At 37.2% G+C, this 17,625-nt stretch overlaps 1 protein-coding gene across 2 annotated transcripts; it reads right to left on the bottom strand.

The window, feature by feature from the left end:
- Positions 1-5,720: 5,720 nt before the first annotated feature.
- On the bottom strand, positions 5,721-16,881 carry LOC131781771 (serine/threonine-protein phosphatase 4 regulatory subunit 3-like). Of its 2 annotated transcripts, none has more exons than XM_059098483.2 (16): positions 16,625-16,881; positions 16,455-16,510; positions 16,275-16,373; positions 15,385-16,011; positions 13,493-13,570; positions 12,909-12,980; positions 11,976-12,020; positions 11,593-11,709; positions 10,728-10,779; positions 10,537-10,607; positions 10,219-10,321; positions 9,164-9,322; positions 8,880-9,049; positions 8,421-8,563; positions 7,534-7,759; positions 5,721-7,292 (listed from the first exon to the last, which is right to left on the bottom strand). In XM_059098483.2, the coding sequence occupies exons 1-16, from the start codon at positions 16,764-16,766 to the stop codon at positions 7,191-7,193; spliced, it is 2,262 nt and encodes a 753-aa protein (XP_058954466.1). In that variant the 5' UTR covers positions 16,767-16,881; the 3' UTR covers positions 5,721-7,190. The 2 variants fall into 2 exon arrangements, with proteins under 2 accessions (XP_058954466.1, XP_058954467.1); XM_059098484.2 differs by having other exon boundaries at positions 7,534-7,756; positions 16,625-16,786.
- Positions 16,882-17,625: the final 744 nt, after the last annotated feature.

The following is a 17,625-nucleotide window of genomic DNA, read 5'->3' as shown; positions in this document are numbered from 1 at the left end:
GACTAAATATGGCAATTTACACTTTTCCACCCTCTGGGGTAGTGTTAATTAGCCGAGTCTGTATTGAAATTTGCACACAATTTTTGCAAGCTCTCAAACTCTAAACCACCGTGGCAAAAGATAATCTCTTGTTATGGATACGGCCCATAATTTCTATTTCCTTTTCCTGAGAGCCCCTCTTTTTCAGTCGATGACCACTTCCTATTCGTGAAAAAAAGATTGAGTTGGTTCCCCCCAGGGACCCCTACTTGGGGTAATTTCGAGCTGATTGTGCGCAACGCCATTTTGCGTTACTGTAAGAACGTGATTGACAGTTGTAATCAATTGGTATTCAAATATTATTCTCGTGTACAAGCAAATTTCTCGCTGCAAACAAAATAATATTGGGACGTTCTTAATTTCCACGTCGTCACGGCAGCTTTTGTTTGGCTTATCTAGAACTTTGAAAAGGTCAACGCATTCCTAAGTCGTGAGGCAATCCTATTTCCGGCCTTTAATATCCTAGCAACACGAGCTTCGAGTTCAAAAAATATTTACTGACTGCAGTGCATACTTAGAGGAAAATTAATCCCTGGATCATCTTGTGTATTACGACCTTTAGGTGACCTTTTTTCATTGGAAAGCTACCCATTGAAATGGAGTGGATCAATGGATTAGAAGTGCGGAATGGTATAGACAAACTCCGTTTCGTTTTGAATTGTGTTTGCCTCTTTCCGTTTTGTTTGTTTTTATTTGTTTCTTTTTTGTTTTTGTTATTTCTTTTTTATTATCCTGTGTAATTCGGGGTCTGTGATGTTGTCTTTCCGCACGAATTATTTATGACAAAGAAATCCTTGGAGTGAAGAGCAGAAGCCTGACAATAGACTTGTCAGGAAAAAAAAAATCATGACATACAGTATTCCAAAATGCTCCCAAAAATAAGATATTTCCAAAACGCATGGTCTGAAAAAGCTGCATGTCTACTATACTCTTATCTTATTTTATTATTATTTTTTTTTTTTTATAAGAATGTACTATTTTGGGTCTGAGGCTGAACGTCTTATTAATCTTTTATTGCGATTTGACCCTTGGAACGTTCTGATATGTTCTTAAAGGTGTGTGGTTTAGTATTTCAATAAATCAATGCCAAAAGTGTCCCTAAGTATTTTAAGTATTTGAATCAATTGTCCTGGTAGATCATAGTTTTATATTTCTTCTACGTTTGTTTATGCTTCTCACAAAAAACAAAAACAAATAAATAGACAAAATGGTCGTTCTTAACTGACTCTCAGCTTGACGAGGTTCTTACTATGTTCCTTAAAATTTCGTTTATCTCAGCCTGAACGCTCCTGTAAAAAAATTTCTTATTAAAAAAGAGTGTGCTGAAAGTTGAAAAAGGAGGTTTTCGAAATCTTCCAATAATGTTGCTCATTCGCTGTTTTCGAGTGTTAGAATGATTGAACAATAGCCTCACAGACGAAAACTCTTCAAGTATTTCTGTTTGATGAAAACGCATAAGTAAGGAAAGGTTAAAATTGTTTAAAAAATTAAGCGAAATGAAATTAGTTGTGGTGAAAAAAGTACGTTACCAATTTTACTATGAAAATAAACGAGATAAAAATTCAAAATCAAAGCGCCTTGGTTAGTATTGCTGAGGCCTAGGCATGCCCCAACGCATTATGGTGAAAGAGGTATGGTGAAAGAGTTACTGAATGATGAAAAAGTACTTCCTTCACATTTACAAGTACAAACAGCGATCGATAATGTTTGGTTCAGATCATATGTGGTTTCGAGATTCTTTACAATGTAAACCTCGCTGCTTATTCATATGTTAGCCTGACGAAACCGAGCGGAATCCTGTCGGGCCGGAATCTCGTGACAAGCTTCTTTTTGGGAGAAGTAGCCCGAGGTCTTGCATTGTTCGTTGAGAAGTATTCGAGATAGTTGAGAACCATCTATTTAAAAAAACCATTCAATTTACGCTAATTAGCTTTGTCCGAAATTCGTGAAAATCAGGGAGGGTCATCCTTTCGCCACTAGACAAACCGCAGACTGGAAAGGGTTTCTGTATTAATGTTCTATTGTACAAGATTAACACTCGATACGGCTTTCAAAATCAGCAAATTTGCAAATCGATCAGAAAACAAAGGGCTTACAGGCTGAACTTAAAAGTTGATAAGTGAGGTCTGTACAGACAGCATGTCGCGATTTCCGACAGAGAGCGAGAAAAAAAATTGAAGACATTTCTATAAATCGCCATTAGATCTCATTAAGAGAAATGACGATCACAGACTCTTGAGTCACAGAATGAAAACCAGCGTCCTGGGAGTTCTCTCCCTCTCTCTCTATCGATCAGTTATGGTCCTGGGTTCAAGCTGCTAATAAGCCGATTAGTGAAACTCCAGACACTTCTTGTGCAATTTTCCACCGTGATGTTTCACGCTATAAAGGAAAGAATGGGATCAAAGTCCAACCATATACCCTAATTCAGTTTCGCCATTGCACGAAACTCGAAACACGCACACACAAAAAGATACACGGTGCACTAAACTAAGTTTGATCACAAGCTCAGGTCGTAAACTTCTGGTTTGATATAGCATGCGTACCTGGTGGGTCTTGTGTACGCTAAAGCGATGAGCGGCGAAGCCGCGAGAGGCTTAGAATAATGTTTCTCCTCTCAACAATTTACGGACAGACAAACCAAAAAGCCACGTTAAACCGCAAGCTATTAAAGTTTAATCTTAACCCTAGGTTTACAGAGCGAGTTATTCACTCATTTGAAAGGAAGAGAACTCTAAAAATCTATTTAGGGGAAAGGTATTAAGCGCGGAAGATTGACAAGCTTTATAAGGTCTAATCAATCAGTGCAAAATACAGATTCTTAGAAATAATATTTTGATAAGGTAAGCCATTCTTAAAACAGCACTCGATAAGGCTTTAAAGTCATTTCCGCTTCAATGGGGTCAGCTAAAATACATATCCCACAAATTCTAAAATAATATTAAGCTTTTAGTGTCAGGTGTATATGAGGATTGCCCCTGACCTCTGAGATATCATTTAAATCGCTGTGCAACAAACTAATTTGATGAGTTGAAAAGCGGGTGGGTGTCAGTTTGAAGGGAAGCGGTTATTTGAAGAGGGTGGGTAAATTTTTTGCTCAAATTTCATTCTGTTTTCACACTTTCTTATGGACAGCCTTAAAAAGTCCGGAAGTACTTTGTAATTACACTACTGGCAATTCTAAGTGGCGATTTTGCGAGTCTTTTACGCCATCTGAATCCCTCTTTTCGGCCTTTTTTTCTTTTCTCACTGACTACGTTCACAAGGGAAAAAAGTGGTTCTGAAATATCATCTTTCAAAAAATAATCCACCCCATATTGTGTTCTTTGATGAACGGGCCGGCATCGGAAGGAAATAATAAAACAACGCGATAGGTTTGTTTGCTAGTTTGGACGACAAAAGCTCATTTCCCCGATGGACTTCAGGATGTGGACTCACTGATGATTCAAAACGCAATAACTGGCTTAAGATCTGGCTCGAGTCGCTCCGCAAGATGCTTCACTATATTTCAAAGGCGCCCCTCCCCACTAGATACTATGAACGTATCCTGAAAGTTCGTAATTGAGTATAAAAAGGTAAATGTAGAGAAGAAAAGATCCTCTTAAAAGGCACGGCATATTAAAACGAAGCGATTAAGAAGACCAAAAGGAATCCTTTTTAATCTCTAAGGGGAGGGAATATTAGGAGTAAGGTGATTTGTGTGAGTGATTGTGTTATGTCTAAAATTTTGTTTACTGAGTCTTTTTTCTGGATGAAATTTGTTCGCATGATTTTTGAAAATTCTGCCGTTTTCTTCTCCATAGTCATAGCCTCTGAATAAGAGATTACAAACAGTTTAAATTCTCTTCTGAAGACATCCTACCGCTGAGGGAACCCGGAGCATATGCGATCTCTTTCGACAGGAAAAACTAGTGACACAATATTATCGATATTCACCTCCATCAAAGCGAGAGAGACAGCCGGAGAGTTGTTACAGATCACAGCTTTACAATTACCATTTGTTATTCGTTTCCTATAAGATACGCTATTCTCATCCAAGATAAACCCGTCTGTGTCAAATACCACATTTCCGGTTGGACAATCTGTCTGAATTACAAAACTTAAGCGGAAGACAAGATGAGATACATTTTGAGGTTACTTCTGGTGCATGTGCGTGGTGTGCTGCCCAACAGGGTATGTTTGTATTGGTCAGAAGTCTTAAAAATGATATTTGTCTACATTATTTAGCCTCTTGGAAAGAGTATCCTTCTGATCTGGAAGCCTTGCTAAAGCTGTGAGCCATAGCAATGTTGCAGGGGGGGAGGGGCTAAGTTGCTCATGACCTCCTCCCCTCTCGTTAAGAAGTATTTTTTGGTAATAATATACAAATCTTAGGTATGTGCCAAAACGCGAAAATCCTAATAATGTTCATTGCATAATTTTTTTTTAGTACTAAGTTTATCATTCATGAAAACTAGGCGGGATATGAATACATTACTATGACACTAGAGGTCAGTTTAATGCACGTAACCATCTACGTTATCCACTTCAGTTGCAATACGTTCTGTCTATAGCCGTGAAAAATATAATTATTCCTTCACTCGAATAAGAGAACCCGATTCTTACAAAAAAATGTGCAATTAAGGATTTTATTTTAATTCCAGGTCATTTCACACAGCCCAATTACCCACACTAAATGATGGTACAGTCGATACAGTAGTTGACGTATAAAGACTTTTATTGTTTTTTTAGAGGGCACGGTAACGAATCTTGCAATCTGATTGGTTCTTTACCCGGTCAGTATTTTCCTATCTCTGCCCACGGGCCACGGTAACGCTTTCGTGAGTCGCCGAGTACATCCCAACTTTCGTTGTCACTTTTCATAAATATACCTCGTTTTACCATTTACTCACTAAAAAATTTGTTCAGTTTATGGAAGATCTTGCCGTATTTACGGCCATAAATCATTCGGGTTCTTTCGGAAAGAATTTCGTCAAGTTTAAAAACAATAAATATGTTATTTACCGGCTAAGGGTCGGTCCGTATGGTGAAAAACTGTGACCTCGGTCTTGAAAATGCTGCCCTCGGCCTACGGCCTCGGGCAGTATTTTCAAGACCTCGGTCACAGTTTTTCACCATACGGACCTCCCAGCCGGCAAATAACATATATATACAAAAGGAGAATGAAAACAAAATCGTAACATTTACAGATACAGTCGAAACGCGAAAATTCCTTGAGTTTGCGAGACAGCTTGGTTAAAATAAGAATAAACGTTGAGTTTTCAATCAAAATGGGAATACCACACAAAAGCTATAGGAAGGACTACATCAGTTATGTAAACGATTGACAATCAACTTAGTAATTGAAGTCGGACTTCTGCTGTCACACGTAAGCCGAACGTGGTTCAACAGCGATAACTCTACCGTATTAAGTTCAACTCTTTCACATTGGTACAAAAGAAAGGGGGGCCTTAGCATGGGCGAGGTTCTGTTGATTACGAATGGTGGAAAGCATTCTGAAAAACAAGCTTGTGATATCTAGCATCTCGGGCTCGGCCTCATCACAAACACAATAACATGTGTCATTCTTTATCCGAAATAATTCAAGTTGCATAAACTTCCACAATCCTTGTGGGATATTTCCGTTTTCTACCACCTGCACTGTACTGAAGGGACGAGAATGTAGTGTTTCAACCATAAAGTCTTTCAATAGGCTCATTTTACTATCTAAAATTCTGCTTAACAACGAGGATTAGTGAACAAAAATGAAAGAAATGAATATACGTTTTTGTTCAGTTCTCTTGGTCCACGACGGATCAAACATTCTCCGCTTCTGGCCCAACCATGCCTTCGGATTAAACTAAAACAGTGACAAGGTTAACGATGAACTTAAGCCCACGAACCAAACAGTATCAAACGTGTTAAATGCAGTTAAAACATTCTTCGAGACACTGTTATTGTTAAAAAAAAAAAAAGAAAAGAATAAAACTCCACGCACTCTGACTTGATCTTAGAAAATAAAATTTCTACCCTCATCCAAACGTTACTATAGGCTTCTCAGTGAGTCTTTCCAATCGTAACGCTACACTTCTCCGGAACGTTGTATGACAAACCCAATCTCTTCTGGAAATGTGGCGTGACGACTGGAATGAAAGTCACTTTTTACAGTTTATTATTATAATTCTCTTTTACTACGATAAGTTTTTTGGATTTCATGTACACTGTACAAAGTGTCTGTACACAAACTCTGAGCTAAAACTGGACGCTTGTTCACGTTGTTAAAAAACAATACACGACAGACTTACAGTGATGTAGTAATTTAAGAATACAAGGAATAAATTAATCTCGGTAAAAATGCAGGAAAGTTGTGTCTTTGGACAGGTTGATCCATGCTTCCCGTTTCCAAAGCAGTCTCCAAGTGAAGAATCTTTTGATGACAGAAAAACTTTCCAGTACGCACTCTTTTCCTTAACGTCACGCAACAGTAACGTAACGTACTTCATTGCATACAGATCATGATGATCAAGAAAGACAAGCAATGACTGCTTCACAGTTGTAAAATGACACTTTCCTTATGAACTACTCTGAAATTTCAGAGGTTCTTGCCCTGATAACACTTGATAATTAATTGGAGGCCAGCCTCGTCAATGCATTTGGATAAAAAAAAGAGTCTCCTGTACAATCGCTGTTTGGTCTTGTTACGCAACGAACCTTTCCTCATATCGACTGAAAAACAGCGTTGCATGACACGACCAAACAACGGGTGCAAAGGATGCTAGAAAATTATCACACTTATCATAAAATAAACATCTAGAATCGTCTGATCGGGCAGAACACTAAGCTGTTAGAATAACTTAAAGATACTTTCTAAAGGGATACAGATATCGGAGGACTGCGATACAATGAAAATATCTTATCTAAATCTAAAACACTATAAGATAAACAACGTAATGATAGATACACAGAGCTGAAATCTCCAGCAGAAAGAGTAACTTAACAAGGATCAACCTGTCCATTAAGCAAGAAAACGTCTTTTGACTCTATTTCACTCGATCTATTGTCACGCTCTTGGCATGTCACGGAGTCACGTGGTGCTGTCATGCACGCATACGTGTACATCTCTCCTATTTCCCTGGGCAGCAGGCAACACACACGAGGCTTAAAGGCAGGTGCTAGGAGGCATTTAGCCGCGCTCTTTTCGCAGGGCTCGTCGTTTCACTTTCTTCCTCTTCTTCCTCCTCATCATCAGGATAGTCAACAAGTCCAACTAATGGCTGTGGAGGAAATAAAAAAGGAAATAAATTTGGGAGGAAGCAAAGGCTGCTCAGTTTTTCCAAAGCAGCTTTTCCTGCGCCATGAATATGGCGTTCTTGATGCGTAAAAGTTTTCTCAAAGGGTAGCTATTAAAAGAAAAACTGATCAATTAGGATAGGGTTTTCGCCTTTTCAGCGACACTATCTTTAACTAATTTTTTCACTAACTATTGTTTTTCATGATAACTAAAGATGCACTCACCCGCTTGTTATTGACGATTGAGGGAGGTGCCTTTTCGTTGACGAATGTTTTTCGATTTTTAAAAGACGAGTCCTCGTTAAGAAGGTCACTTTGGTCAAGCGTGACATTTTCCTCTCCATTTTCATCTTCCTGGTCGAACCATAGTTCTTCGTCCTCATCAAGGGCCCGCACATCTCGTCTAAACCGGCTGTTCACATGGATAGTGCCGTGATTCAAGGGACCCCTACTGAAATCCAAGAAAAGAAACTTTCAGCGTAAACAGCCAGGTAATTTTAGAGATCAATTTCAAGACAGACCACATTTTAATTAATGAGAGGTTTGATCAGCTGAGCTGTTAACGACGCTTTAACGCTCGAAAAATCAGCTTTAGAAACTCTCTACCGGATTGAAATTAATAATTCAGGAAATAAAACCAAATTATCTTGTAATACCCCTCCTCACTGACGCAGCACCCCCCCTTCCGCTGATGCTGCACCCCCCTCACTGACGCAGCATCCCCCACCCCACTGACGCAGCACCCCCTTCCACTGACGCAGCACCCCCCTCCCCCCAAAAAAAACATTTCAATTGAGTAACACAAGACCAAGACCATCACAATTCAGCAGCCAATCAGGATTAAATAAAATACCACCACGAGAACGTAAACAATGCACAAACAACAGCTTAACGTGTGGGAAAGAGGATACAATGCAGTGAAGAAAACTGTTTTATATCGCTTTTGAAAGTAAAAACGAGCTGCACATGTTGTTGTAGGCTGATTATAGGAAAAGCTGAGGTCTCTTAGGGCTATTGGCATTTAATCGATTAGAGTAGAAATTGAACTTGAGAAATGCACACACACTTCATTATGTTTAAATGATCCAGTTAACTTATCCAACGAAGTTTACCTCTCAAGCATCCTGTTCTGTTTTCTATCCAGCTCCTGTTCATCTCTTTGCAGAATCCCTTTGAATGTGCTTACGTATGTAACCTCTTTAAAAAACGGCGTGTATTTGGAACAAACATGTGAGCAGAGGCTCTTTATATCTTCCTGTAACATGAAATAAAAAGAAAAAGCTTTCATTTACTACTGTAATACCTGTAATTTAAGTGTTCCATAGTGCAGAGTTGTGCTAGTTAATATTTTTTGCAATTCTCGTCACTTTGCTGCTTGATATTGTAAGGAACAACTGTGTCTTGGTCATTCCTGGGAATAAAAGGGTTAACTTTGCCTTTATGAAAGCTTTTTAACTTTTTAACATTGCTGAAGGGGTAAGGAAAGGAGGAGACAGGGAGGGGAAAGAGCAGCTGGAGGAGGGGTGTAGGGGTGTGGAAGAAGGAGGCTTCACCCAGCACAGCTCACTTACCACTCTGATAAATTCAAAGAGCTCTACGATGGCAGAATTAAGAAGATTGTATCTCTGTCCATTGTTTTTGAATGCTGTAACGACTGGATCAAACAACTGTCCCTTGATGATGTAACGGTTGTAGAATTCATCCTTTAAACCAACTATTCTTCTCATAAAGCGCAGTGAATCTGAAGTAAAATATTCCAACAGTTGTATGAATAGATTAAATTATTAATCAACAGTTGCTTCTTCAGAAATTAAACAACAACAATATTTAAATCTTTTGAAAATGTATTACTCACTTAAAACTAGAAACTTGTGTTGCGATTTCATTAGCACCAACACTCTTCTTAGGAGGTCTTTACTAATGATGTAGTTTTTTATGTGGTAAGTATGGTGTTCAACACAGAATGTCAGCAGTTCTAAAATGTGTCCAAGTGTCACGCTGTTGACATAATCATCTGCAACATCAAAAAGAGGCCAAAAACATCAGAGTATAAACAGAGATTAAAAATATACAAAACAACATACCACAGAGCTCAGTTATCAAACTAATTAACCTTCAACTCCCTAAAATCAATATGCATATTCTAATTGCGACTAGAATGTTTCATCATAACCTTTCCAAGAGATATAGTGAATTAAACTTTGTCGTTAAGTTTGTTTCCAAAACGCAGCACATGCATCCCTATCGATAACTAGACGCCATCTTGGATTTAGTTGAGCTTAAACGTTGTATATCAACCATCCTAGTGTCCACTTCATAGCTCCTTAAAGATCTTTTCCCTAACTTAATTTTTGAGGGTCAATCTAGAACTCTGACAGCGTAAAAAAAGGTTTTGTTTGTCTTTGAAAATGGCGACCAACTTTTTTTGAATTGGCTACCACTTTGAAGAATTTAGGAGCCAAGTGGCTATCAGAAAAAAAAATTAATTTCACGCCCTGTGAAGAGGAGAATTTATCAAACAATCAAGACTTCCTTTATTTGGTGATCATTTCCTTTACTCTCATGACATTGCTGTACAATTAAGGGGTGATATTGTAAGTAATTGCAAGTTGCTCTCAGGGGGTCACAGGGTTAATTCATTGAATGAATAATGAGTTTATTGACTGCTATTGACATACTGAACAACTGACAAACTGTATGACTGACTGACAGACTAGCCGACTAATTGATTTAAAGAAGATTGATTGATGGATCAATTATTAATAATGAAAAATCCACTTTGATTTGATACACTTTAATTAGCACAATGAAACTGTTAAATAGAGTTCAATCAATTGTTCTTCTAGGAATCAATATTATCAAATTATAAAATAATATCTCAAAAGCTTATGTTGCGACATTATGGTCTACCTTTGCTTGGCTTGTCATCACTGGTTGCAGCAAAGAGAGGTGCTGTCATCACATGCATGGAATGTTTGTAGAAAAAACTCAAGAATTCAGACTTCTCCATTTTCTATGTAAATGAGAGAAAGACGCATTACAGAGGATAAAAACACAAAACCCTTAATTACACTGAGGAAAAATTAACGAAATAATTATTACATTCTGTGACTCACTGCATCACAGCTCTGGACAAGAAGTCACTGATTTGTCTTGAGTGTAACACTTTCAGTACCACAGCAAAAAGGAAAAATATTTCTCATGTTAACCAAAACACCATTATCTTACATTTGCTCCTAATGCCATGTTTTCTGGATCCAGCAAAGTTCTTATCAGCTGAGAAAGTTGAAAGGCATTTCCTGAGGTAAGAAATACAAGAATATTAACACCACAAAACTTAAGAGAGTGATTCATGAAATAAAAAGAGGTTCAGCAGAAATACCTATTCACAAGTTCAAAATTGTACTTGATAAACTAACCTGTATCACCATCACATATCATGAAGTCAATAATGTGGTTGATGAGCATGTCCTGCAAGTGAAGAGAAATGACCAAGAACATATGTAAATGATGCATAAGATATTTTTCATTATCCACAAACTTTGGTATTAATCAAAACTATAACAAAATTCCCCAATGTGATTGGTTATTAGCAACACAATTTAACCCTTTAACTCCGATGAGTGACTAAGAGAATTTCTCCTTAAAGTGTCAATGCAATACAAAGAAGACTAGTGATGAGAATAAAGAAGAATAGTGATTGGGAGATTTTCAGTTGATCCAATAACAAATTCTCCAAACTAACATTATTAGAATTGTATGGCAGATAGTAAGGAGAATATCTGATGAGATCTTGGGAGTGAAAGGGTTAAGTACTAGAAGGATAGTATACATATATACCTTAGGTTGAATTATCAAATGTACAAACTGTATCTCCTGTCTTTCTCTTTGGTCATTCCCCAACTCTCATATAAAAATCAGCCTGGAACCCTGTTTGGGTTCAATTTCTCTTGTAAAAAAAGTCTCATTTTATATTTTGATTTATGTGTGTTAAAATGATGTGTATATTGTTTCCAAATTTTGTCATCATTGTGATTACTTGTAAAAAGGACTCTGTTTCATTCAATCTTATAAGTAATCTTTGTCATGATTAGTTAATTAGCTTTGCGGTTGTGTGATGTTGTTTGCCACTAGTATAATTCCCGACCACAACACACTCTTATCCCTCAATTGCTGATAAATACTAATTTTGCAAGTGAATGGGTCTAGAACCCACCAAGCTTAGAGAGTAGCCTGCAAGGACTACTCCACCCTCACCTGAGTTCAATTAATAGAATGAATTACCTCTTCCTGTGTCTGTCCCTCCTTCATGATGAAATCCCTTACAAGATAGGGGCTGATGTCAACAACTTGTGAAAACATCTCCACAGCTGAGAGCCTGTTCTCTTCGCAGTCACTGACCTACAACAACAAAGTTGATAGTCACACATACAAGTAAATAATTCAATTAGGCTGTTACTAAAGAGATGCATGCTATTCATTTTTCTTCTTAAGCTGTGTTGATGAAAAAAAGACTAAATATTTTTCATCTTTTTTTCAATTTGTGAATGATCAGCTGGTCTGAATACAAACAGAGAGAAGAATGGACAAACAGATTGGTTTTTTTTTAAATCCTAGCAAGGAAACACAAAAAAAATCAAGAGCTTAGAATTACTACATACACTTACCAGAAGCATTTCCATGGCAGGTAACAAACCATGGTGTACAAGAGCCTGTAAGGATCACAATACAAATTATAAAATATAAGAAACCATCACATGGCAAACACAGTGGTTTCATTTAAGAAAAAGCAGAGATTCAGTAAATTTTACCATATCAGAAAATATAATAAAACTGATACTATGAAGAAAACCAGATCTCATAATCAATCCCATTTTCAGATGTGAACATTCATTTATTTCCCCTGTACTAGGGACAAGAATGATCAAATACTCCGTGTGATATAATGCAAACAAGTACATTTCCTAGAAAGCTGCTCATAACTGCAACAATTACTTCAGATTTTTATGAAGCAAATGACAAGTTTCCTCATTTTCCACTCTGACTACGTTACAAGGACCAAAAAATAATAAAAAAAAAAAAAAAAGAAGCAAAAAAATAACTGAACTGAGCAAAAGGTATTCTTGCATATAAACATGAAGACTGGCTTGAGTTTTTTCAAGTTAACATTTGACTGAACATTACTTCAGTCAAACCTCTATTATCTGGACTTTGTAAATCCGCATTTTTCAATCATCAAGACTTGCTCATCTAGTCCCATTTTTAATGAATATTAATAGGTAGCATGTGCAATCTTTTTTCCACCAAACAAAGCTCATTGGTATCTATATTTCTCATTAAATGGACTTTTGATTATCAAGATTATTTAGCCCAGTTTTATTGTGCTAATTATTTAGCCCAGAAGTCCAGATAATTGAGGTACGAATGTACATTCAACTATTGTATACAACAGAGTTCATTTACTAAGATTTGTGGCTTGCTTAAACTAAGTCCACTTCCTAAGTAACCTTGGATAAGTGTAACATAAATGCTGGTAGATTCAAGCACTTTCAAAACACAACCACATGTAAATACTTTTCCTATCAATACAGCAAACATACCTTAAAAAATTCATCCTTCTGGTGAATTTGTAAGTGTAAGGAGAAGCTGACTAATTCTTTCAAGAAATTTATCTGCAGAAAGGAAAGATTGAAAAATAACTGCTGAAAAATATTCAGAGTAAACAAACTAATTCTTGATTTAAAACCCTTCAGCTTCCAGGAGTGATTAATGTGTAACTTCTCCTTAAAATAACCATACAAAATCCAGCAAATAGAGGAGGATAATCAAACTTATCGGGTAGATTTTTTTGTCTTGATCTAACACCAAATTCCCTTATTTACTCTACAAGGAAATGAGCAGCAGCTAGAGGGGAGAATTAACAATCAGATCTTGGGAGTTAAGGGGTTAAAACATGAATTGTGTCCGTCAATGGTGTTTTGCAATAGTTATTCATGTTACCATCATCATGGAAGATGCAGGATAGCATTTGAACTTAAAAATGATAAACTACTACCACATCAAAGCCTACGTTTTGAAAGGAGTCAAAGAAATCTTTAAAGATATAATGGAGTAGTCTGCGATAACAATAAGAGAACCCCAAAATTCTAAAGTATTACAATCAAACAATAAAAATGCCACATACAAGTTGTTTTCTTCTGTCTTCCAGTGTATCCTCATCAGTGAGTTGTAAGAACATATCCGCTAAAAATTTATCATCCTCCTGCCAAAGATAATTTCAGAGTCAACCAACATGAACCTATTCCTTAGCAATGTTGTCCTCTTTGTCAACTAGAAATGCTCTTTTACCCCAATATACTTAATACAAAAATAATAAATAACAAAAAATGTTTCTGTTCATAACTGATAATTATACTCAGGACGTTTTTGATTACCTTGAGGATATCTCTTTCTCAGAAACACCTTTCACAGATTTCCTTTGGTTGCACAGCTAGTGAGTGGTGTTTAGAATAAAAAAAAAAGTTTTCTCTGACCTGCTGTGCCATTCTAACCACAAGGACAAGTTATGTACACAAACATAACACACTCAAAAGTTTGTCACACAGTCAAGGCAATTTTCGAGGTATTTGCTTTTTCTGACAATCACTAAATAACATCTATTGCAGAGAAAACATATTTCAGAAATGTTGTGCAGTCTCACAAAATCCACCCAATTTCTTTAATTAAACCTATACCCTACAAAAAGGCCTGTCTCCATACTTCAGATTTAAACCTTTCTGATCGCAAAAAAACATGGCGTGAGAACTCACCCTTTTCAGATTTTGTCGGAAGCCTATCAATGCCTTACCAAAGTCATGTTCACATAAAAGCTGCTTTTACATATTTTGAGAACAAATGAATGTCTAGTCTCAGGAAAAAGAAATTTCCAGCCACAGTAAAAGACATCATTAGCACGCACATTCCTAAAATATATGTTTTGAGAGGTGGAAAGTGTTAATTCTTGCCAGACAATATTGAAAGGAAAGGACTTAAAATACAAACAAAGCCTTATTGATTGTCAGTCATCTCGAGTTCTAGTCATTCACGAGTAAAAAATACCATTCCTTTATGGCAAATGACTTCAACATAAAACTGACAAACACTTGATCAAAACACTATCCATTTTCAGAGAGATCTTTGATGAACATGTTCTGAGGGCTTTCTGATTGTCCAAGACAAAATTTTGAACTTCTGATATCAAAAAGGACAAAAATAAACAAAACAAAATCAAGCTTAAACAACCCCATCCATTGCGAAAAAAGATCTCATAATAACTGAAAAACATTTCCAACAAGTCAAATTGCTGTGATTTCAATGTTGCAAAATCTCATTAAAATAAACTGTTATCAATCCTTGTATTTTGTTTCTCACTCTGTTATTTCACCTTGTTAAAATGTATTAGTGTCATGGGTGCCAAAGTGAGATCCAAATGTTAATTTGAAACATGCAGTAAGACAAACAACATGTTTAGTATCCATACAAAGGAAACGTCAAAAACTCTCTATAAAACACCTGTACCAAAGAGTTTTTGTGCGCAGTGAAACAACCTCCTACTATCCTGCATTCATTACTGTATAACATACCAAAAACTGTCCTAATAAACTACGAAATGGGCAAAAGAGAAATCAAATCTGATAGCTTACCACCAGACAAAGAGAAAAAAACTAAAAAAAAAAAAAAAAACTAAAATCAACAAAGAACAACGTGACGCAAATAAAATTAATAATATGGAAACCTTCAAAAATCATAGCTAACCCAACTTAGAGGGCTAACTTTAAAATCCCATCAAATATTTAAATTTCCTTTTAAAAACACTAGTGTTCCGCAAGGGCAATTACTTCGGCAGTCTGCCTTTTTCATCTTTAGGCTGCTATCATAGCGCACCGGACAAATGTAAAATCTATCTTTACTTGAGACAAAAGTTGATCGTCTTGTATTTCAAACAGAGACGAAACTACGTCATCGATTTTCTTTTCCCTTAGCAACATTACCTTCTACCAGAAATACTTCCGAAAAAAAAAAAGCTGTAAATCTTACCTGAAGATGAGTTACTATTTCTATTCTGTTAAAAAGTATGAACGAATTCACAGAAGCCAGCATATTGTCCTCAAAAATCGACGGCGGGGGGAGGATAGCATCGTAAATGTACTGTACACGATAAGTTTGATGAATCTTGTTTATTAAATCCGGGTTTGATATGGGAATAATTTCTTTGAAGTTCGCGCTTTCCTTCAAAAACACTCGATGCCGTTGAGGAGAAGCTCTGCTCGGGTCGTACTCCAAACATCCAACAACGTCGAATACAAGATCGTCTGCAAGCATGATTTCCAGCAATGAAGGCTTGTTCATGAAAAACAATGACTTAAAAATATCATATAAGTGATGAAGTCCATCCAAGTTCTCCAAATCCTCGCAGATGTGGAACAAGTCCAGTAATTTTCTAATGTAATTGTCTTGCTCAATTGCCAATGCCAATTTTTCCCGGCGAATTGGTGATGGCAACACACTACTAAATAGCTCGGCGATTTCCTCCAGTTTACTAAGTTCACAGGGCGGTAATTCAATTGGGCCTGTCGAGTCGAGCACTTCTTCAAAACGCTCTTCCGAATCGTCATCCTCTGGTATATCCTGAGTAATGGTTACAGACGGATCTTTCCCTTGGATCTAGAAAAAAATACATCAATAACGAAAAAAGGAAAGTTTACTACTGCGAATGCTACTGAAACAAACAATGGTCGCTGAGACGAGCCTCACAGGCATTAATGATTTCGTAAGAGTTTGTAGGTAAATGATAGATTTGTTAAACATCAAACAAATACGTCTCTTACGAAAGGGAAACATGAGGTAAGAAATGCAGCAAAAGATAACCAGCGATCTCTCATTGTTTTTTTTTTTGAGAACGTGAAGAAGCAGGCCGCTGAACTCACCTGGCAAATTTTTTCCCAAATCTCATCGCAGCCAGCTTTCTCTTGAAAACTTAAAGCCAGATCGTAGTTGTCGCCTTCTGACCACACAATTAGCGTCTCCTACGAGGCAGAATTGACGATAGCGTTACACAACTCGTTTGACGAACAACCGGCATTACTTTAAAAAACGATAAAATATACCTGCTGCTTCTGATAGGCAGTGTGAGGTTGTATCTTTGACTCGAGTAGAATTGAACCTGCAAAACGAAGAAACCGGGTCAACTTACGACAGGTTTTCGGGCTTCCTCGATAAAAAAAATCAAACTAGAATCAAACTAGCAAAGGCACACTACAGTAAAATGGCCACAAACCGTCTTCTTCTGATCGAACCATGATCGACATCCCTTGTAAACGTTCAACATACGACGACGACACGTGCCCCGTACCACGGTCATCCCACTGCCGGTCTTCATTTAATGTATATAGCTTGACACGGCGCCTAGTACTCGCCATAATCTTGGCCCACTAATATATCAAACAAATAAATGGTCCCCGCATCGTCCACCATGAGAAAATCCTGTCAAAGTACACCTTCAAATGAGTCCGCCATGCTGTATTGCTCTACTTTCTGCTAAGACATCAAAACAATAGGGGCGTCCTCAACATAGTCAAGGGGGTCCACTGGTTTCAGTGACAGGCGCCATTTTTGATATTTCCCGCCTAAGGAGGATTTCAAGCAAATGACGAGCTGCTTTTTGAGGTGCTTTTTATGGTCTTTTAGCACGTATACAAAGTGAGAGAGTTTAGTTTATCTTTGTTTAGTAGGCCAGATTAAACCAAAACTTCCCTAAGCTCTGTATCAGTGTTGAATACATCTCGTCAATCTCGATTTGAAAAGTGTTCTTTTTTTGCAAAGAACAGAAAGAGAATAAATTCACTAACAAAGAGTGAATGTAACTGGTAAATTTAAAGATTGGTCTGTGTACATGGGTACAGTCGAACCTGTATAGAGCAGCATCGTATTAATTAAGCGGTCACGTTTTCAAAGTCCCGAAATTGTTTACCCTCATTGCTGTAATTTTTTACCTCTATGAAGCGGTCGCAGTCAGCCTTCGCAGAGTCCCAACAGCCATTTTGCATTGTCCTCCTCCACGTATATCACTTAAAGAGGAATCATAAATAAAACTAATTAGTAATCTTTCGATGCAAATTTAATCCGTTTTTGTCCCCGAAATCAATGTTAAGTTAGCAGCATTTTTGAGCGAGTTTATGCACATAAAGTGATCAATTAAGGCGTAAAAAGGCGACATTTATCAGTTTTTGTAATACCTATTCTGTGCGACCTAAATTAAGCGGTGAAACTGTAGTAAGC

This window comes from Pocillopora verrucosa, chromosome 7 (genome assembly GCF_036669915.1).
Source record: "Pocillopora verrucosa isolate sample1 chromosome 7, ASM3666991v2, whole genome shotgun sequence".
NCBI lineage: Eukaryota > Metazoa > Cnidaria > Anthozoa > Scleractinia > Pocilloporidae > Pocillopora > Pocillopora verrucosa.
Note: the sequence above shows the minus strand (reverse complement) of the source record. Positions and strands in the feature narration are given on the sequence as shown.